Here is a 23,965-nt window from a genome sequence, read left to right on the forward strand (position 1 = left end):
CACAGAAAGTAATGCAGTTACGTTTTTTGTCTCTCCTGTAAAATTTCCTTCTTTGGACTTGATGCATTTTCAAATTTGGTTATTCAATTATAGTCTGGACTAATGGTGGGACAAATGCTAAATTTTCTCGAATCCGAATCTTCAAAGGTCCTTGAATTTCCCAAATCTCTCGAATCCTTAAGTTCCAGAAAATACCACTAGATGGTATACTGAAAACAGTGAGGCACTTAGGGCCACCACAAGGTGTTATAGGTGATCCAGGTACCACCAAAATTGCAACAATCACAATTTTTTCCCTTGATGAACGCTTCTATTGGATACCAATGAAGTTAAAACTAATCTTTTCAAAGTTTTAACAGTTTTTTTTTTGGTTAGGATTCGAATGACGAAAAAAAGCACGAAGATTCGAGTTTTCAAACCTCGAATATTTTTTTCAGTTTGCGAGATTCGAATGTTCCATTTCTAGTCTGGACAGTGACCAGCACTCCTGCGAACATTATAAGGTGTGCATACAATGCCACAAAATGGAGATCGTCCATCCTCAACCAATGCAACACAAGCATGTACTTTGGGCTAGCTGCAAAGATCAGAGCTAAAACAAAAATGAACAAATTAGGAAGTGTACATACAATAATAATAATAATAATAATAATAATAATAATAATAATAATAATAATAATAATATTATTATTATTATTATTCACAAGGTGAATGAAATGAAGTTTCACAAACTTCTCCTGTAGTACCAGTGATACATCGTACTCTACACTGATCAGAATATGGAAAAATGTGTTATGGGCTATAGCAGAGTGCAAGAGAAATGATGAATATAGCCTACACTTGTCAAAAGTATGAATGGTAGGGAAACATTTGTGCCATAATTGTTTCGTGTTATTAGTTACAAATCTCTTCTATTACTGCTCTCCGTCCTTTGTGAATAAAACTGTGTGGCAAGACACTTCTAACACAGTTCCATTTTCAACAATATGCTCGAAAGTAAATGTATTATAAACATATAGTCCTAAAATTTGCAATTTTTAAGCAAAATTTGGCAACAAATCATTTTAGTAATCTCATGCACAAATGCATGACATATGTATATATATATTTTACAGTAGAACCCTGTTCATCCAAAATAATGAATGAGAAATTGGAAACTTACCTCGAATGCATACACTGTATCCTGTCCTTCGTAATTCCCGGGTGGATGGGAGGTGGAGGGGAGGGGGGGCAAAAAGAATGTCTCACTTAGCAGGACTGGCCACACCCGATGTTTGGGGGATGGCTGTGACGACATTAACACCTAAATTTGTAGCCATGCTATAGGTGATGAACGAAATATTGCAGGGATAAACAAAACATTGGCCAAAGTTCGGTTAAGAAGGGTTTTACTGTAACTATAAAAATAGATTCAATCCTAGCTAAACGACTGCAGCATTTGCTTTCCATGCTGGAAGTCTAGGCTCAAATCCTACTGATTCCAAGTGTAATTTGTAAACAAATTTATGTTTTAGTGACAGACTTTCAGACTCCAGTTTATCTTGACAACATCCCACATTGTTTTCTTAATCATTAATACACTGTTGCAATGTAGATCCACCTCCCATGATACTCTGTGGACAATGGTTAATGATAAAGAGATCTAGTTTCTGTACATTACTTGTAAAAGGAAAAGCCTGAATAGACACTGAACAATTAAGTAAAGTCACAACAAATATTCAAGAATCACAGAATTAGGCACAATGAAGCTTTAAAATAAAACACAAAATAAATCAGTTCAAGTGCTCAAGAGTATTATTTTATTAAAATGTGACATTGGAATTTACACAAAAGGAGAGAATAGAATTCTTGTCCAAAGGTATTGTTTTAAGCATATATTATTTTTACCCTACTATTGCACTTAAAACAATCCTTGTATTACTCAACACTTTGCTGATACAATTTTTTTAAACATTATTTTCTGGGGACTAAGATGACATATTGTAGTGGCGACTATTCAGGTGAAGAGAGTGAAGTGGTACTTCACAAACTATTTCGAAAACAGAAAAAAAAAAGTAATACTTTAATTTGTCTTATAAGTACAGTACGATTATTTAGTGCTGACAGTCGCCGGAGATGTGTGCCTGGGTCAGGCGAGTCCATTTAGTTATGCCAAGGAGTGTTTGGGTTATTCACTCGCTTGCCTTCAGAGCGATCGGATGTCATGTGTGCGGTAGAGCGGTATGTTTCCAGTACAATTAAGCTGTACTGCATTCCTTTACCGACCGCTCGTCCTTATCTCTACTCTGGAACTCTCCCCACTCCTCCTATTATTTTCCCTCTTTCACGTCGCTGAGCTGTCAGGACTAAATAATCGGTCTGTACGGTATCGAAAATCTAGTCTGTGTAATATGTCAGTGAGCAGTGAGGCTGCATGGCCAATATACTATTCGTTTTACTCGCCATTGCTGGATAGTACTATTGTCGCAATATAAACAAATGCTGAGACGAGTTTAGACATGAGAATGCCTTTCACAGTCTGTTGCCATGACAACCTGATGTCACCGTATACATCATTACAGACCATTTAAAACAAAAACATCACACAAGTGAGAAATTTACAAAAAAATATTTTGGGCACATCTGGGTTAAACGTGGGATATTGTTGAATATCTGTGGGTACTTCTTTGAAGCATATTTGCTGCTGTGCACGACCAAAAATTCTACATCATCGTCAAAGAAATAAAAAAACTGATCAATCGGCAACTGTTCATTCTTGATAACAGAAACTTCTGTACATTCATTACCTCCCGCCAGAATATCACCAATAAACAGATCTTGCTGTGTTTGCAGAAACATTGCTATGATCATGTGTCTGTTCTCCACACGCAACAGATTTGTCACCCCCAGTCTTCCCCACCCCCCTCCTCTTCAAGAAAGCTATGCTGAAATATTTCTGCTCCCGCTGCAAGCTGTGAACCAGGTAGAATATTTGCCATTAAATCACGTTCGTCCCCTGACTTCTCGTCTGTTACATCTTCAGTGGCATTTGTAGGCAGCATTATAGCAATATCTGTCTGTATTTCAGATGAAATTTCGCCCATAGCATCATTTTCAAACATAGATAGCATTTCATGCAGGGAAAATGCACTACTGTCCTTTTAAAAGGACACATGAGTTTTCATCATCGTAATATCACAATGAATAGATATCTCAAACAAGAGGGAGGGGAGAGATGTGTGTTTGGGAACCAATGAACTAATGAAATAAATATTCTATATAGGATACTCAAGGAAAAAGAAAAATGAAACTGTAGGTAAATTTAAGGTCAGTGATAATATCATTTATTACTGTAATTACCATCAATTTTATTTTGTAGTGCTAGAGACTCAAAGATTATGACAAGATGATATAAGTCAAGGTATTGAATTAAATGGTAATTTATTTTTGAGTATAAACAGCAAAGCATATATAATAAATCAGAGAAAATAAGTCAGAAATTTAATTGTTTTATCAAATGAAATCTCCCTAAGATAATAAACTTCCACATTATATTATTGAATATACCACAATTAAGAAAAATAGTAATTCATTTCATTCTTTTTTATTATCACTATTATTATTTTTACTACTGACACTATTACTACTTACTGGTATTAATTATGTTATAATTATTACTTAGCTTAGCTATTAATTAAAGGTTAAACAATTCTTTTAAAGTTATATATCAATAAATGAATTACTATATTTCTATCACCTGCTAATATCTATTTGCTCAAATATAAGATCAGTATGCTAATAATGAGGACTACAAAATTAATCCATAAAATAACATTAGCTGGTGTAAGTTTCTCGTTGTAGAATATATTGTGAATAGTACAATAACTATACAAGTTTTTAGGCTTTTGCAGTGACTGTGATCAGAATTAGGCTCTTGGGTAATCAGGTTCCAGGATATGGTGAATAACCCAAAAGCCTAATTCTGAGTACAATAACATTCTTTTTTTTTTTAAATTGTACACACGAAAACATCTGTTGTCCTTGTGGAGAAATGTTCTCATGAAATTTCGTGATGCACTTGGGGACCTACGATAGGTAGCGAAATCTGGTTACAAAAGCTAGCTATAGCAACTGGGGGGATCACTGTGCTAACCACACGATACCTCCTTCTGACTGGATGATCGTCCACCTCTGCTTCGGCATATGAACGTGAAGCCAACAGCTGGCTGGTTGGTCATGATCCTTCATGGACTGTCATACCTCGAATTATTATTAAAACATCCATTCTGTATTAAGTGCGTTTAACCTGCTTTTGATTTTACTGAGGCAACTATTATTGCAAAAGAATGAGAGTACGTATTACATTGTGGTAGACAATAAGCACTTGAAGATTTCATACAACTTAAGACCCATGAATATGAGTGCAGAGTTTCAGAAGAAGTATTTGAGAAAGAAATATTTCTGTGATTCAAAAGCGACTAGTTTACTGTACACTTGAATTAAGTCATAACAGTTAAACTACATACTTATTAAAACTCATGGCCTTTATATGCATATACAGTAGAACCCCAATTTTAGGCAACCTCCATTTAATGTTTTTCCACATTTAAAGTTAAATTTTCATAATCCAAATAATTATCACATATGATTAATGCATTTTATATTTGATTTAGTGATATTCCCTTTGCTGTGAAACCCACATACTATGTTAAAAATTGTTCTTATAGGATTTTATCTCGACTAATACAAAAATAAATGGATTTCGATTCAACACATAAAACAGAAATCTTTTGAAGAGTCAATGATCTGACAACACTGCTGTCTTGTTGTCACGTATTAATGGAGTAGGCCACGCAATCCCCACTCTCTCCCCATGTCTGCATGTAGCTGCATGCCTGTTCGTCTGCTAATTTCCATTCTTATGAGAATCAATCACAAGCAGAATATCACACAGCAGAATAGGACACAAACCATCTACTAATTTCCGCTCTTTGTGAGAAACAATCACATTCAGTGATGGATCCATCACAATTCACAACAGCATCAGTCAGTTCTTGTTGTACTCACTGAAGTGTGTGATGTCAGTGCTACTACAGTGAAAAGATAAAATTGTTTTCACCGTTATAGTACATATGAGTCAGAGTCATAACTCACATGCTCCAAAAAATGAAAAATTGAGATACTGTTATATTCCCATGCAGTTATATGTGTAGAACACGATTTAGAGGTTAATTTGTCACATTTCTTACATGATGCTTGTGTAAACGGACAACAAACCTCTCGGTATCTGTCAAAAGTCTCATGATCCACTGGATCTTGTGAGTTCTGTTGTATAGCGCTTCTCAACCAATCACCGATCAGTATTTTCCTCACGCTTTTCCACTTCTTATTGTGTAGAATAGGGTTGTGGATGAATATCTTGCATGTGCCTTGTTATTTTTATACAGTAAATATCAGTGAATTTAGCAGCTGTAATTGAGCATTTTGTAAACATAATATTACGAAAGAGAATGTATAACCGGTTGAAGAGAGAAGATGACCACGGAAATGTATAGTAGCTTCAGAAATAACGAAAAAAAACCAGGCCAAATTAGCAAGGTTAATATTCTTTTCTGATCCTGCTTGGCTCCTACTGATGTATTGGTAAAATAAGCAAGGCCTAATGTTTTATCACATAATATATGTATTAGTTGTTAACCGGTATTTTAGCGATTTATGTTAACCAAATATTTTCAAATACTTGTATGTAACGTCTCTGATAGTCATTTTCAGTGTTTAATTAAATTTGTAATCTTTAAACATGCAGAAGTGGTAATCAATCAATTTTCTTAATGTATCCAGCTGTTTGCTGACAACATAAAGTCCACTATAGTCCACTGTAGTCTATTCAGTTGTTGTTTTATGCAGAAATGGTAAAAGGATTTTTTTAATATCAAGATGTTAATCTTGTGATATAAAGGAACGTAGTAAGGAAAATTTGAGTTTTGATAAAATTATTATTAATCAGTATTTCTTTTGTAGGTTGTAAATTGAAAGTTAAGGCTCAAATAAGGGGAGAACCCGCTTTTCTAACAAAATTTAGTTTTTTTCACCTCTAGAATGTTGGCAATAGTTTATCCCACTGTAGTTTTAAATTTCAGCCAGAAATTCTCAGACTGTTCTCAGAATACTTAATTTCTCTATTACAAGTTTTGTGACTTATCCTTCTCTCTGACTGGATCCCTCAGTTTATATTGTACTTTGTTATTTTGTAAAATGTAGTGTAAAATGTAAGCCTACTCAACTAAAGAAGTCCACACCTGTGGAGTAACGGTTAGCGCGTCTGGCTGCGAAACCGGGTGGCCCGGGTTCGTTTCCCGGTTGGGGCAGGTTACGTGGTTGAGATTTTTCCAGGGTTTTCCCTCAACCCACTATGAGCAAATGCTGGGGAACTCTCGGTGCTGAACCTCGGACTCATTTCACTAGCATTATCACCTTCATCTCATTCAGACCTAAATAACCTGAGATGTTGATAAAGCATCTTAAAATAACCTAGTAATAAAACTAAAGAATTTTATAATTTGACACATTTTTTACATAAAATTTAAAAATATGCCTGAGGTAATGTTCTTGTGTAATATTTTAATTTGTTACTATCAAATCCCACATGATCCCAACTGGTCACTTTCTAAACACACATGTTCCAAACAGAGCATTTTCAGAACACTCATGATCCAAAGATCATTGTCAAAACTCATATGATCCATAATTTAAAGCTAAATAACTTTTAATCCTGTATAAATAAATACGGTCACAAATCTGAATAGTAGTTTTTCATCATTGTTCTTTCATTTATTAACCTTTATTGTGAAGAAAATAGACAAAGTATTATAAATATGTTTTCCGTCATTTGTGAAAATTTTCATTTTTGGATCGAGTTACAATTCTAACAGACTCATATCACTGGAAAACACTAACCGCAAAAAGGAAAACACTTTCTTTCACGAAAATAATAATTTAATTCGCAAAATGGAAAAAAAAATATCCAAATGCGAAGATATTCGAAAGGGTGAGAAAAAGACTTGATTGCCACATAGCTTCCCCTTAATGTTTTCCTTTCTTATTTTTTAAAATGCTGTCCACAATTTACTTATTGTACCCAGTCTTACCATAAATATTGTTACGAACTTTTAAATAAGGCTGTACAACCAGTTTTGAAGCTTATTTTCCATCCTTGTAGCAAAGGATCAAGGTGTCATTGTGAGTTCAGCTGTAGAAGAGAAAGTATATTTTATGAAGTTTTCATCATGGTGTGGGGTGATTATGAAACTCGTGTAGCAGTGCTAGGACTTCATAGGGTTGGGAAATCAGTTTCTGATATTTCCACAACCCTTAAAACACTTAAAATCAGCAGGATGTTTGTGTTGCGGACCATCAAGAGGTACACATCTAAGGACAATAGCTGACCATCCGAGGCAAGGTCACCCTTGCACTGTGAGGACAAAGAGGATGGTTCAACAGTGGCAGCTCGTATTAAGCGAAATCCTGTCAGGAATCACCCTGTGCTGGCTTGTGAACCTCAGAATTTAAGAATGTCGATGTCCAGAGTACTTAGAAGTAACCTAAGGGTAAGAGCTTACTGGCGAAGTACAAGTCATTTCCTCACTCCGCAGTTGAAGCAGCAGAGGGAGCTTAAATCAAGACTGTTTCTTTAGCATTATGCTCAGAATGGGTACAAGACGAAACATCTTCAACTGGCAAAATTACAGGGTTTATGCTTCAAGCTCTCGAGAAGCTCATGAGAAAGCTCCAAGGATCTTCACAGGCCATTATCCTGCCTGCTGGGCAGTGGCATAATATGATGGTACCACTAAAGTCAATTTCTGTATTTAAAAAAAAAAAGGGAAGGGTGACAACCTCTGCCAAAGTCTACAAGGACACCATATTGGAGCCTGTTGTGAAGCCTTGGAATAACATCTTGTTTCTCAATCAACATTGGAGATTCCAGCAGGATTCGTCACCAGCCCACAAGCGAATTCAACGCAAGAGTGGCTTAAGGCGAATGTGCCAGATTTCATTTTGGCCTGCCAGCAGCCCTGACCTCAACCCAATGGAGAAGCACTGGTGAAATGTTCCTTGGTGAAGGCAGTGCCAGATATCCCTCAAGAGACCATACGTAATGCAATAAATGAGTGGCCACAGAGACTTGGGGACTGTGTGAAGCCCAAAGGTAGCCATTTTGAAAAATGATTGATGCTCAATGTGCAGAATACTTGTAAGTAACATATCATAAAGACATTAAGTTATCTTTAAAACTGTGCTCCTAATCCAGTAAAGTATTTGTAACAGTATTTATGGTAAGACCAGGTACACTTCTTGCCTGGGATCTGCAAGCATGAGTGACGTCACGCAGTGGGTAGAAGCAGTACAGGTAGTATATGCTCGCGCATGCACACTCTCTGTTTTACATATGAAGCTGCACACTCTCTGTTTTACATATGAAGCTAACGGCTGCTATGCTTTCAGATTCCAGGCGCTAGTGTAGCTGTTTTTGCAAAAGTATTCAATATTTTTTTAAAACAGAAATAGCAAAGGTTAATTATTCTGTGTCCCCAGAAAAACGTTAAATAAGGGTTCTACTGTAGTTATCCTTATATTCGAGCAAATTAGGTTATAATAATTAACAATTAATGAACTAGTAACAAAATAGACATTGTGCGAAATAAACTACAATTTTCTTCATCAGCGCAAATATTACTGTTAAATGAGCTTCAAAAAATTAAAGAAGCTCATCTCAATCAAGTGACATACCCTCGTCGTCATCGTCATCTTTCTTATTAGCATCATCCTTCTTTTTACGTTTCTCATCTCCACCAGGTTGCTTATTTTCTTCTTCTTTATTAATGCTTGCCTTCTGAAGAGCCTTCACGAACTCTTCCATGTTGCCTTGGTTTGCAGCATCCACAGCCTCTGCACCCACTTCGAATTGCTGAACTACTGGGCCAAGCTGACCGGACTGCAAAGCTGCACTGAACATGCTCAGGGCCTGCAAGAAACATATTTACTTCATTTTACAACATGGACAGTAAAATTTTAACTATAATGCATATAAATATATTCTCTATATACATAAAAAAACTACTCCTGATCGTAATGCAATTTCTTTCTGTAGATTGCAACAACATTTTTTTCCCAGAGATATATTAAGAAACTGGAACACTTACTTTAAAAAAAAGGTCATCTCAACTCCGCTGTGACAGTCTATGCAAATTAAAGGTTATACAGTAATTAATTATTTTAGTAAATAAAATTGTAGAGCATTTGCATTGTAAAAGGTCCATATTACACTGCACAACAATCATTTGCACCTTTAGTGAAGCCTCTATTAAGCTAAAAATACATGTATAATAATGTCTGAATAAGTCTGGACTTTATTGCTGGAAGGTAATCATTTTTTTAAATTTTATTTTGGTGTTTATAAAACTTGAATTCTATGTGAATACTACTTACCATCTCCGATCTATTCTCTGATAGCCTATTTTAATTATCCTAAATAATTATACCGGTATTTTAAAATCAATTTTCACCTTAGAATGTCAATTGACAACTTAAAAAATGTTTTTATCGTAATAAAATATTATATTAGGCATTAATTTTCTTGGTAACAGACAGGACAATCAGATATCTTTATTGTACAACTTTAAATTTTTTATGCTCGACCGTGCCAAAATGTAGTAATAATTATACACCTGGTAGCAGCCCTTTAATGGACCTCATTAAAGTACACCTATTCATTAAAGTTCAGGTGTTCCACCAATCAGAAAATACCATTGTAGCAATATGAAAGCGCAAGTATCGATTATTCTCAGATATGAAGAGTACAGGGGAAAAGGGGGGGATGTCCACTTTCAGGCAAAATTCAGATTTCCATTCCTTTATATACTTCATATGAAGTGAATTCATACTACACTTAGAACAGGGGAAGAAAGTTCTTAGTCACAGAATAACTGCTGGTTAAATTCTCAGTATTATATTCGGAATAATAGAGTTTCATATTTTAAAATTGGTTTCCTGAGAATTGTTTAAAAGTGGACATCCCCCCTTTTTCCCCTGTGCTCTTCATATGCAATCGAAAGACAACTAGCGCGAGATTAGACAAAGTAAAAATGGCGGACACTAGTGATAACGAGCTATAACTTACACTGCCGGAAATTTCAGCAAAAACACTCAATGTGACTAATAACTTATTGCCACAAAAATCAAGAAAGATGTACGAAAAGTTCTATGTACAATTCATGGATTGGAGAAAATCAAAATCCATAAACTCATTTTCGGAAGATGTATTGCTGGTGTACTTCGAAGAACTGTTGCTAAATATGAAATCATCGACCTTGTGGACTCACTACTCTATTTTGAAATCAACATTGAATATTAAGCACCAAATTGACTTATCTAAGTACTCAAAATTGAACAGCTTAATAAAACGCAAATCAGAGGGATATTAAGGCAAAAAAGCCAAAACATTTTCACCTGATGAATTGAAGACATTTATAAATGAAGCACCTGATACCTCATGATAAAAGTAAATACCCTATATTATCTTCATATTACTAATTACTTTCTTACAATTAGCATATAAATAGGCGAGGGGGGAAATATTTGGTAACGTGATTCATATTGTTACAGGTAGAAACAATTTTTGGAATAATGGGTGCTTGCTGAAGACATGAGTTACATCAATTAAAAGTTGATAATGTAAAAGATATTGGATCAACTATGGTAGTTACTATTCCAAATACTAAGACAAACTCAACAAGAACCTTTATGGTAACAGGAAAGTACTATGATATATGCCAGAAATACATAAATCTACATCCAAAAATATGCAACACTCCCTCCTTCTTTATAAATTACCAACATGGAAAATGCACCGTGCAGAATGTCGGCATAAATAAACTGGGAAATATGGGGAAAGAAATAGCACTATACCTTAATCCCTCCAACTCCAATTTATACACTTGCCACTGTTTTCGCAGGAGTTCTGCGACAATTTTAGTAGACGCTGGCGGCGACATCACAACACTGAAACGTCATGGAGGCTGGAAATCCAATACTGTCGCAGAAGGTTATGTTGAAGAATTGATCCAAAATAAAATTGAAATCTCAAATACAATATTAAACTCAGTCAAAAAAAAAAAAAAAAAAAAAAAAAAAAAAAAAAAAAAAAAAAAAAAAAAAACCACACAAATTAACATCAATTCACCGTCATCTTCCAGCCTTTCACAAAGCACATTCCTGCAAATTCATTTCACCAATTGCACAATAAATCACCTATATTTGAAATAAAGTCAGTTCTGTTACTATAATAATTAGCGTTAATTGTAAATAATATTCAAATAAATTCAATTTGTCATATCGTTTTTCAATGTCTAATTCAATTTCAAGGTTATATCAAGATTAATGTTTATTTTACTCACTAGATTATATCAAGGTCAATGTCAACATTTGTTTCTCGGAAAGAATCAATACTTTCGCGTCTGCGCACATCTCACAATTTACGAGGTATTGCACAAGGCCAGTTCTGCTCCTCAGTCAGATAAGAATAACATGAATACTTATGAATAATTTCAAGTTAGAAATATGGTCGAGCATAAAAAGTCGTATGAAACTTGACTATAATGGTAATTAAGACGCTCATATGAAAATTATGAAACTTGCTTGCACTCGTTTCATAAACATACTCGCGTCTTAATTACTACCATTATAGTCTCGTTGCATAATGTACTATTATAATTTTGTAAAGTAAAAATTTGTGCTACTGGTATTGAAACTACTATAAAACCTCGTTAATACGCTCCTGCTTATAACGCTATCCTGTTCATTACACTCTTTTTATATAGTCCCTGGACATTTCATATATAATACTGTATAATTTTACCCTCTTGTCACACTTCCAAATTCCACTTTTAGTGCTTTTTCGGATCGGAAATGAGTAAAAAATTCCATATAAATTGCATAACTTGTGATGTTTTAAAAGCTTGGTAAAAAAATATGTTGCTGTTACTGTACTGAGGGTCAATTCAGCACGAGTGCAAGAAAGAAATTTCACCCTCTATCTGGGCACTGTCAGAAGTTGCACTAATCGGTACTTTCCTTTGTATGAAAGGATTTTAACGTACAGAAGTCTACCTGTCAATTCTGTAAAATTTAGTCATCCTTTGAATTCTGTAGCATGTACAGTAAGTTTGCAGTGCAAAATGCCATAACAACCTGCCCCTTTTATAATGGATGATGACGAGGATTGGGCTCCTGTACAGGAGAAGTTTGGGGAAGTTAGGGTGGAGGATATTGTGTTGCTTGACAATGGTGATCTCAGAAATCCGCGATGTTGACAACATGATTGCGGATCATGCTGCCACTACCACCCAAGATGAAGACAGTGATGATGCAATTGAATCTGCAGAGGAAAGTGTCCCTATACCAAATGAAACCTTCAGAACAGTGAATATGCTAGCAGTGTATCAAGTAAAGTTATCTGTAGTTCCTTGAACCCCATAGAAAATGTTATCATTCATAATAGTAGTAAAACACAAGGCAAACAACAATCAAAGATTTTTTCGTATGAAACGAGCTCTTATTTGCATTTTGCACTATAACTAATGTACAAAAAATATGTTTCTATTAGTTCGTGTCTAAATTGTTTTTTCATTTCACAAATCATTTCCTGTTTATAGTGCTGTTCCACTTATTACTTGTGCTTGAAGATCACAGTCCCTTGATGAGCACATTAATGGGGTTATTCTGTACTTGTGATCAGTTCAAAATATACACCCAGATTATATGATTACAGATATCATGTGAAATATTTTATTTCAGCATAATGTGATCAAAATATCTACAACAAAGAAAATATAAACATAAGAAGAGTTTTAAAATGTTAAGAAAATATGGTGTCAAGAATAAGGATCATCTAAAGAAGAAATGGCTGCTTCATAATTATTTAAGTAGAGATTTAATTTTATTAATATGTCTTTCATAGAGAAAATATACTCTTTTAAATGTCCACTGTATTACTTCTTTAACAAGCTATAGCAAAGATTCTGCTCTCAAAACTGGAGACACAACTAACATAATAGTTAGGATATATGTTAAAGCAGGTACTGTTCAAGATGCATATTCATTTGTACAGTGGATATAGACTCCTACAGTACAAGTTCTTGAGATAAATGAAGAAACCATCGAAGAGAACATAGAAATGCTACTAAAGGTATTGAAACAATAATTTCAACTTGCAAACATTGTGAAATTGGATGTGACGCTATATAATATGTTTTTTTTTTCTTTTTTGCATGCATATGTGTAATGAACATCGAAGTTATTTTTCTTCGTGCTTCTAATTCACAGAAAGATCCTATGTTTCCTATCCTCCCTTTTTTGCACACAGTAGACAATTAGGAGAGGTTACCAGGCCAAGTCTTTGATTTGAAGATGTTTGTCCAACAATCATGACCAGGAACTAGGATAAACATAGCTACAGCATATTTTACGGAGTATATCAGAGATTAAATTGCAGCTGTTTGATCAGCATTTACATTTTGAATATCAATTCTTATTTGCTACTTCGTGGTGATATAGTTTATATTGATTTTCCTTTTTATGATTCTTTTAATAGACTCAAAAATCATAAGACAAATTTTGTTTTGTTTTAATTTTGACTTCTGATCTTTTCATTGTTAATATGTCAGTACACTCATTATAGCATACTCCACAGTAGGCTGGAACTCATTGGAGTACTCAATTGGTATTTAAATTCTGGATTTGTTTGTAAAATGTGCAAGTTCAGCTGTAAGAAAAATGTATTTTCATTTCTAATAGACATCTGCTGTACATTATTTACAGACAATGTATTAGCCAAGATAATTTGGGCTTAAAGAAATATAGGTTAGAATCTTTGTCCTTGTGCAATTTGCTTAAAAATAATATGATGTATGAAGTCACAGCAAGTGATTATCTTATTACGAATAGGAACTGGAATGTTTAAGAATGCACTATGAAGATGGTCTTGTGTAAGTACATCTGATTATCCTAAGCAAAATGTAAATGCCAGTTTTTAAAAGAGATAACTTCATTTTCAGCAATCCAGTTTCAACAAATGCTTAATCACTGTTGATATAATAATAATAAAAAAAAAATCTGGGCGTAAAACTCAGTACTGTAATATTTGTCATTTCTCTACAGTCACTATCATACATGTTTACCTGAATTTATTCTGAAGCAATAAATAGGAGGATGCCTAATTTCAGTAAAAATTTTTAATTCAATAAGACCTCTATTATACAACAAATAAATAAGATGGATACAAAATATCCCTCATCCGTTATCCTCAATTCAGAAACTATTACACCTAAAAGGCATCAGATCTTGAGACACACATGAAAGCTAGTGCAAGTATGGTACTGTAAATACTCCTAACATTTTCTCATATTTTTATTTTAACAGGAAGAACACAGATTTATTAGTATGTTCCATCTATACAAACACCACGCCCATATCAAGTTCTGCCCATTACTTAAGCCTAAAAAACTGCCCCTTAATATGTATATGCATAAATGTAAAGTTATCATTACTTATAATCAACAAGATGAGAGACTAATGCAATTTCCACACAGTCTGAGGTGATATACAGTAGAACCCTGATTATCCGATATCCTATTAACCGATTGACGGATTATCCAACTGTCTTTCGCTCACTTTTTTTTTTTGCTACAGAATCATATGAAGTACTACTGTACGTTATATTAGTACGTATTTTTTTCTAGAGTGTGTTATTACAAGCCTTTACACTTCCAGTTTGGTCTACTGTTTAAGTTGCCATACTGTACAACTTCTATATAAAATGTATTCCATAAACTGTGGCTCATCTCGCATCAGAATACGAGACTGATGTTACAACTGTGCACGATTTAATAAAAATTAAGGATAAAGTGTATAGACTATGCAAGTCTACAACATGAGACCTCTACTATTCCTGTATTTCCACTTACAGCTATTACAAGGAGTTTCCTTGCCCCTTAAGAACACGTCCTTGACAACCAAACTTAAATTAGTGAACTTGTGATTCACTACCTAGCATGTTAAACACAAGACTACAGAGGAAATTACGAAATTTCAAGTATTATTTACTTATTTATGGTACAGATTAACCAATTTTTTTGATTAATCGTTCAGTTCACCCCCTTCATTACCACGGATAATAGAGATTCTACTGTATATATATATAAAACAATACTTTACTCATGCATCCTTAAGATCCGCAAAGTATGTGCACTTGTCAAGTTCATTAATTTGAGATAACACACTAGTTACTTCAACGCAAGTGTTTTCATTATTATTTATGAACTGAAATATGTGCCATTCCAGCAAGAGGTTTAAAATACATCAACCATAACGAAATTTTTGGGAGCAACAGATATGGTTACAAAATGAAACAAAATTAGAAAATAAAGAATGAGAAAAACATTTAAAGTAAAATAAACTGGGTTCCAGGTTCTATCCTGGGTGGTGACTAGACTTTTCCTTGTTGCCAAAACTTCTAGAACAGCCCCAAGGTTCACTCTGCCTATCATCAAACTGAGTACTGGATAAAGACAGTCTGAGCATGTTGTTTCATTCTAGTATTGAGGTCAAGAAAACATGGAGCTCTGCCTCCATGTGCTCAAAGTGCCTTCATGGCATATAAAGGAGATAAAAAAAGTTTAAAACTATCAATAACCCAACAAATGTATTAAAACAATTGAAAAAGAATTCCAAAGTTTACTTCCGAAATGAAACAATAAAAGAAACACGTTGTCTACAATAAATTAAACAAAATATATGTAGGGAGGACTGGAGATGTTTGATACACATGGATAAAAAATTAATATTGTGGTCTTAAATATGCTTCCTGTAGCTATCTTCACACAAGTACTTAGTTAAACAGAGCTTATTGACAACATTAACAAAATACACAATTTAAAAACTTGTTTCAACACACAAAAAACAATCAATTTTTACCTGTATGCAAAGTGTATCAATCCTCCCTATCATGGGGTTATGTGATACACTCCTTGGAGATAAAGATACAGTTACTTTATATTCAGAATTCACAAAATTTAAATGAGATTTTGGTTTACAATGCTAATGGTCCATTTTGAAAGGTATTTCAAAGTTGTACAACAGATTACCAATAACATTCTTGCTGAAGCTAATCACACTACATTTTAACATCTTACATCTATTCCACAGAGAGTCCTTCAAAACTTTAATTAAAATAAAAACAAATTAAACTTTCATTTTTATCTATAATGTAGGTTGTGAAAGTATAGTATCAATTTAAGAACTGTCAATCACAGAAATATCTTTTGTGGCCATTTTCTGCCACTTATGTGTCGTGCGAATTTCACAGTCCATTCTTCTAAAGGTCCTGACTCTAAAATGCATCCAACAAATCTACTAATCTTTTTTACTTTTGCATGAAACTAGGACCCAATTACCTACTTCCACCTTCTCTTTATATGGTTCTTCAGTTTCTTCTACGAAGTCATCATCACTCCTATCAGACCTCATTGACGCAATGTCCTCATCTGAACTTGTATCATATTTTTTTTTTTAGAAAATTTCAGCCAGTAACCTAACCAATTCCTTTTTCTCTTCCTGATCAGTTTCAGCGTCATTCTTTCTTCACCACTTTTTCCAACACAGCTTCATTTCTTATTCTGTCTGTCCATTTCACATGCTTCATTCTTCTCCATATCCACATTTCAAATGCTTTTAGCCACTTCTCCTCATTTCGTCGTAATGTCCATGTTTCTGCTCCATACAATGCATACTCCACACAAAACACTAGTCTTTTATTTCTTTTTCCAGAGGTCCGCAGAAGCAGCTCCTTTTCCTATTGAAAGCTTCCTTTGCCATTGCTATCCTTTTGACTTCCTGGCAGCAGCTCATGTTACTACTTAGTACACCCAAAGTATCTCAAGCTGTCCACTTGCTCTACTGCCTCATTTAGTATTCGCACGTTTACATTCTTTATTCTTCTTCCGACAACCATGGTCATCATGTTTTTGTAGGAGGGGTAATGAATGCAAATGTGTTTCACACAGGGATGAATGATATACGTATTACATATCCCCTGTTCCCCATGAAACACATAGACATTACACTCTTACTCAAAAAGGAATTAGGACAATCAAGATCTCATGGCTGCTGGACATAATTACTTAAAGATATGTAGATTGCAATCCCAGAAAATGATTATTGATAAATCTTATCTATATTATTGAAAAATGATTAATATTTTACGTAACACTTACTTTGATCACTCAGGATTGCAATTTTAGCTCTAGATAAAATTCTTTAACTCCACACTTGCTACAAATGACAAATCACCAACAGAAAGTAATTATTAAAACAAATGAATCACAGAACAGTAATGCCAATGATCGGGCCAAAGTTTATCATGTGTCATATATCCTTGTGTATAAAATATCCCGTCTCGCCTACTGTAAAATGTGAAGGCAAAAACTGAGAAAATATGTACTGTATACAATAACTGAGAAATGAAACACTAATTAAAAAGTGTAACACATGCGTCAATTCAGTCAACACAAAATAAATATTCGTGTTCATCAACAGTAATTTAACTGATGATTGAAAAATATGTACCCCCCCCCCCACACATAAGTTGTACCAGCTCTTTACTGTAGTGTATAGAAAATACTCATACTTGCTGAAATTGTGGTGATGCCAATGTTGAACGTAACTGTTCAGAAGCTGGAGGTGGAGGAGACCCACCAATGCCAGAAGGCAGATGTTGCTGCAGCTCACGCACCAAATTAGGATCTCCCAAAACCGCTTGCAAATTCTCCATTGTCAAAGTAGAAGATAAGTCAACTATCAAAACATAAATACGACAATATATTCAAACTTTATGTTCACCATTACAATTTCTTCGTTTCTATAAAACAACACATGTGAACAAAAAGGAAAAGTAATCATCTTTCTCTTACTGTGTTTTTCCAGATGAACTACAACACTGTATTTTTTCATAGCAGTGTAGGAAATGGTAATGCTTATAGTAGACTAAGCAAAATCATTTCTCAAATCTGCAATTCTCATTTTTAAAAACTCGACTTTAAAACTACACTAAAGAAATAAAAGGGTAACTGCTGCATTTTACAGTATCACAACTATTAACAAATTTTGTGGAGAAAATAAAGAAACAATATCCCATTCTCATGAATTTTCAGAAGATAATCACCAGTGGCATAGACATGATGCGACTATTAAATACTTTAGGACTGGAGCTAAAGTACATGTTCATTCACAAAAAAAAATATGTCATTAAATCCGAAAATCATCTCAGTTGATCAAGATCACATTACCCAAACCAGAGCATGATACACATCTCACACTGAATTTATCTTTATATTGACAAAATAATGATGTGGGCCTATAGTAGATATGGTCAGAAATTATCAAAGCAACAGACTATCTTTTTTACATTGAGTATATACACTGTCCTCCAAACAAACCGTGACATCTTAGTTTTTTTGACAGAAACCATATCTAAATGTGAAAAAATTAAATTAGCTTCTACTATATCATCACAAAATTACTTTCACACATATTTAGAGTTTTTAGAATGCTTACATAAATTTAATGTTACCACAATCGTCATCATCATATTCCAAACACAAATTTAGGCCATTGTTGACTCATTTCGGTTCCAGCTAGGCAGGGTCCAGAAGACGTTTTAGTGAGTGTCCAGGTCATAGTTGTCGTCCCCGAGAGTAATACCACAATCGTATTAAAAATAAAACAATATATGCTTGTTTTGGCATAAACGAAAACAGACGATTTATTGATCATACATTTGAAACAATACATTCGAAACATCAAATTTGTTCATTTTGTGATCAATAGCAAGTATTGCCACCTCTTGCTTTCATTACTGGTATGAGTCTTCTTGACAGACTTCTGATTGAAGCCCAAATGTCCTCGTGTGGTATTTCCTCCCATTCTTTCTGTAGTGTCTCCCGTAGTACAGCTGGGATGAAAACTCAGGTCCAGATGCGACGTCCAATCATGCCCACATATGCTCAATAGAGTTCAGGTCAGAACTCTCTGCTGTTCTGTTCAAAGTTGAAAAGCTGACCTTCTAGAGGTAGTCCGTCACACATCAAACAGCATGGGAACGTGCATTGTCGTGAATAAGTGCATACTTTTCGTCCATAAAAGATGCAAAAGTGACTAAATGATCAGTGAGTATCTCTTCAATGTGCAGGTGTGCCGTTGATGAGCCATTCTCTATGAATACGAGTTTGGTATGGGCTTATGTAGTTATGCCATTGCACACCACCACAAAGCCTCCAAAAGGCATCCTCTCAGAGATGATACAAGCCTTCTCCACATTCTTTCCTGCCCGTCTGATGACTTTAGACAGAGTCTATATTCGTCACTGAAAAGCACTTGGCTCCACTCTGTCCTGTGTTCATATCTCTGCACAAAACATAGACTGGCTTTTCGGTGTTCTGAAGTAAGCTCTGGGCCTCTGGCAGGTCTTCTTCTTAAGGCTAAATCCGTCTCATGTAGTCTCCTCCTCACTCTATACTCACATTTGTATTGTGGACTTTTTCAGGCGATTTCGTATCTCAACAGTTAGGTTAGGTTACAGAGGGTCTAAAAGGCTTACTGTGCATCCCCCATTGGAATGGACACTAGCATTGTCTTCCAAAATCTGTTCCTTTGACTAGCAACAGTATTTTGGTCCCAACATTAGTGTGATATCAATTTTGCAGGACTTGCAGCTTCAAGAAACAGTCTTCCCTGGCCAAAGTGCATCTTAGACAGCATGATCCAGGTCTCATCTGAAAAGAATTGAGTTCTTGGAAACATTTTACAGTTCGAAGAATAGTACTGCAGAAGGTACCCAGAATCTCACTAACATAGCGATAGCTGCAGCCTTAATTTAAAAGTTCAACTGCTATCGCCAAATCTCCAGGACTTAGAGCCATTCATCATCATCATCATCATCATCATCATCATCATCATCATCATCATCATCATCATCATCATCAAGGTTTGGGCCATTTGGTCCGTTCCTTCTCAGAGAAATTCTATTATAAGGTCTACCTATACTCCGTCTTCCAACTGGGGTATAGTTCAAAAGTAGTTTTGGGAACCTGTCTTCATGCATACATTCAATATGTTCTTTCCAGTCTTCTTTACATTGTAATAATTTGTCATTGAGGTTAAAAATCTTAAGTTCAGTACGTATGTCTTCAAATCTTTTATGATCTAAGAGAGTAAACCCCGCAACCAATCTCAAAAATCTCATCTCTGCAGCCTCTATCTTCCTTCTGTCTGATTTATTCAAAGTCCAGTTCTCACGGCCGTATGTGAGCATAGGGACTGACATAACTTTATAAAATTTAAGTTGTGTGGACTTCAAAGTTTTACATCCTAAGATCTTTCTTATAGTGCCACACATTCCTTGGAACTTATTCACTTTTATTTGTTGCTTAACTATAAACAGTCTTCCGAATCATTAAAAATGACTAGATCATCAGCAAACAAAATAGTATTTAAAATGCGATTATTAACAATAAAATTCTTAAAAGGTATACTTTGCCATTCACGAATGACTGCTTAGAGGCATTCTCATGCATAATTCTCTTTTAAACTTCTTCAGAATATCCAGAGAATATTTACATTAACACTAAACATTGATAACACAACACCCTCACAACAATACTTGGAAGTTCTAGCACACTAGAGCTGGAAAACAATAAGACTATAATAATGCCATTGTTGCTAATATTATATTTATGTAAGCATTGTTAAAGCTCAAAATCTGTGTGGAAATTATATTTTTATAATTCTGTGATGATATAGTAGAAGTAAATTTCATTCAATGACATTTAAATGGAGTTTCTGTAAAAAAAAAAAAAAAAATTAGATGTCACGGTTTTTTTTTTTGGAGGACAGTTTAATATACTTAAGTGCTATTTCTACATTTGTCTCCGATAACAGTGGTGATGAAAATATAACTTGAAAGATGATTATAATATATACACATTGAAATATGCCAATGAAGTTCTTGTGATGGAAAACAAATTGGCTTTCATAAAACTACCTTTAAATTAAAATGCAGTCCTGTATGTGTTTTGCCTAGATCAAGACCATTCAAATTATGGACCTATGGACAGAATCTTTTGGAAATCAAGCGAGACAAAGTCTTAAACATTTTTCAAATAAGTTCCACGAAACCGTCATAATTGACAAAATACAGATAAGCAACAATGGGTTTGAAAATACAAATAAATCCTATCATTAGACATCAGTAAATGTGAGCGATATACAACACTGAAAAACTAAACAGCAATTTACGAGATACACATGTGAGTGCACCTTATGAGATACACATATGAGTGCAGTCAATCCTCGCTATGGGTTATGTTCGTAGATAACAACATTAATACAAAAATGCGGAATCATTGATCCTATGGGGAGAAAGGGAGTTAGATTCCTGCAGAAATCTATTTACAATTACTTTTGCTACTTGTCACCATAAACTCTTTTTGTGTATCCTTCTTGCAAAAAAACAGTTTACATATTATAGAGTGTATTTTATAAAATTGTTTTGAACATTGCTTTTTATGTACAGTCTTTGGGTGTGTCTCTATTCACTCATACTGTCACTACCCATTTACACAATTGACAACAAATACACAATTATTACAAAAAAAAAAAAATTGTGTTAAACAGAAAATAAATATAGGTAAGACATAAAATTTATTTTTTCTGCTAAACATGAGCATGAATAGCAGTTGAGTTTCCCATGAATGGTAAAAAAAAAGGGTTTTCATGTTAATGTGGAATCCATGAATATAGGCCTAGAACATACGGATAACATATCACCCATAACCTGCCAATAGCCTCATTAATACTAAATAGCCTAAGAAATACAGGAAACAAATGCCATGGCATGAAACAATGTACCACTTGCACTGAAATATTTGGATATAATCTCAACTAATCTTGGAATGTAGGCTTTCACGGCCGGCGTTGATAGGATGCATATTTTCCGGGCTAGAGGGCCGTGGTCTGCCGGTGTTGCAACCAAATGTTTTGTCCGCTACTCCGGTGGACATCTTCAGTGGCGTGGTACACGTGTGCGGAGAGATCTGCTGTGTGTATCAATGTCAGTTCCTGATACACACAGCAGATCTCTCCGCACACGTGTACCACGCCACTGAAGATGTCCACTGGAGTAGTGGACGAAACGTTTGGTTGCAACACCGACAGACCACGACCCTCTAGCCCGGAAAATACGCATCCTATAATCTCAACTGTTAAGGATTTGTATGTCACGTGAACACAGTGAAAACAACGAAAAAAAAAAAGTTTAATGTTGTTATGCTTATTTTGAGAATACAAGAGCTGTGTCAGAGAACATGAGACAGCAACTATTTCATGGCCTACAGATCATCAGTTCTGTAGTATGACACTGCCAGGTGGGGAGCATGTCACATTTCGTACACAGCTATGAAACAACATATACCACTAAGGGCAGCAGCATACTGCATCAGACGAATGCATCAGCCTGCAGCCTAATAAGAATGCGTGTAATCAGTAATTGTTACATCAAATAGTCAGAGACAAAACTATCCTGTCTGAGACAGAATGTCTGCAGTGCGCTGTTGGCCTACATCACACCTAGTAACAATATGGCAATAGAGATCTGGGACAGTTCAGAAAAATGACATTTTATCTCACAACAGATGGAAATGCTGCCTTATGTAGTGAATTGATGATGAAAGAGATTGTAATTCCTCTTCCTGATTTTCAAGGAGATTAAGCTAAAAAATATCAGTAAGTAAATGGTAAAAAATTAAAAAAGTGTTAACACAGATTTTCATACACTTCTGTTATTACTGGACTTCACATGCTAAGACACTACCAAAATAGTTTGACACCTAGAAAAGAATAACAAATAAGAAAAAAGGATATTAAAACTAAAAACACGTGAATAAAAAGGCTTTAAAACTAAAAAATAGTGATTAAAAAGAACATTACAATATGAATATAGAAAGTAAAATATGTAAAGAAAAAGACCAAATCTATAAAGAATACCGAAACAAAGCAATTCAAATTTTTAACATTAAAATTATAACTTACAACAAAAAAAATATATAGTTTGCGAATAATTATAACAAAAAAAACAGCTCCTACAGCCCACTGCTTGCAAAGCATTGGCTTAAAGTCTTCAACTTTGACATTACCACATACAGTTTACGTAACTGAATTGTACAGGGTCTGGCAGAAATAATGAACACATTTTAAAGTGTAAAATATTTTAATGCCTAGAACATAATCAAGATGTATTCACATAACCTGAAACTACACTTCTTGGAGATTCAGAAGCTTTATTCATTTTTTGAAGACGACATTATTAGATGAGCACCATCACTGTCAATGCACTGCTGTATGTGGTGGTAGAAGTTGTCCGTTACCTTTCCTAATATATCTGGCTGTAGCCTGTTTATTTCCCTCAGATTCATTCCTTTTGGTCTCCCAGGTTCACAGGTCTGTTGACATAGACTTTCTCTTTGAGATAGCTCCAGAGAGGAAGAAGTCAGGACTGTTAGGTCTGGAGAACGAGGTGGCCATGGCACAACTTGCATTTTATAGGGATGGAATTTAAGATCTTCATGCAAAATCCATTGCACGCTTCTGTCTGACATTTGCAGCGCAATGGCATGCTTGTTTGCTGATCTGCATAGACTCTGCTCTACAGATTCCCATACTCGAGCTACTTTTCTGCAGTGTGCGCTGAATACAGCCGACCAGGTGGAGATTTTTTTTGCACTTCCTTCCTCACGCCACTGTCGCATCCACCTATGAATGGTCCAACGCTTCCAGAAGTCGTCGGCTAACTTCTGACGCATCGTCAGTTCCTTTGTTA

General features: G+C 34.9%; 1 protein-coding gene across 4 annotated transcripts in view; it reads right to left on the minus strand.

Annotated features, from left to right (window-relative positions):
* Positions 1-23,965, minus strand: part of Rpn13 (regulatory particle non-ATPase 13) — a 625,061-nt gene that overhangs the window by 566,480 nt on the left and 34,616 nt on the right. For 3 of the 4 annotated variants that reach the window (XR_011336219.1, XR_011336220.1, XR_011336218.1), the window contains exons 7-8: positions 17,723-17,889; positions 6,471-9,004 (exon numbers count right to left, since the gene is read on the minus strand). Coding sequence is in view for 1 of the 4 variants with exons in the window: in XM_069848077.1 (XP_069704178.1) it covers positions 8,753-9,004; positions 17,723-17,889 (419 nt within the window). In the remaining 3 variants the exon portion in view is untranslated. Of the gene's footprint in view, positions 1-5,946; positions 9,005-17,722; positions 17,890-23,965 lie in introns of those variants that run through there. The other variant, XM_069848077.1, reaches the window with a different exon arrangement.

This window comes from Periplaneta americana, chromosome 15 (assembly GCF_040183065.1).
Source record: "Periplaneta americana isolate PAMFEO1 chromosome 15, P.americana_PAMFEO1_priV1, whole genome shotgun sequence".
NCBI lineage: Eukaryota > Metazoa > Arthropoda > Insecta > Blattodea > Blattidae > Periplaneta > Periplaneta americana.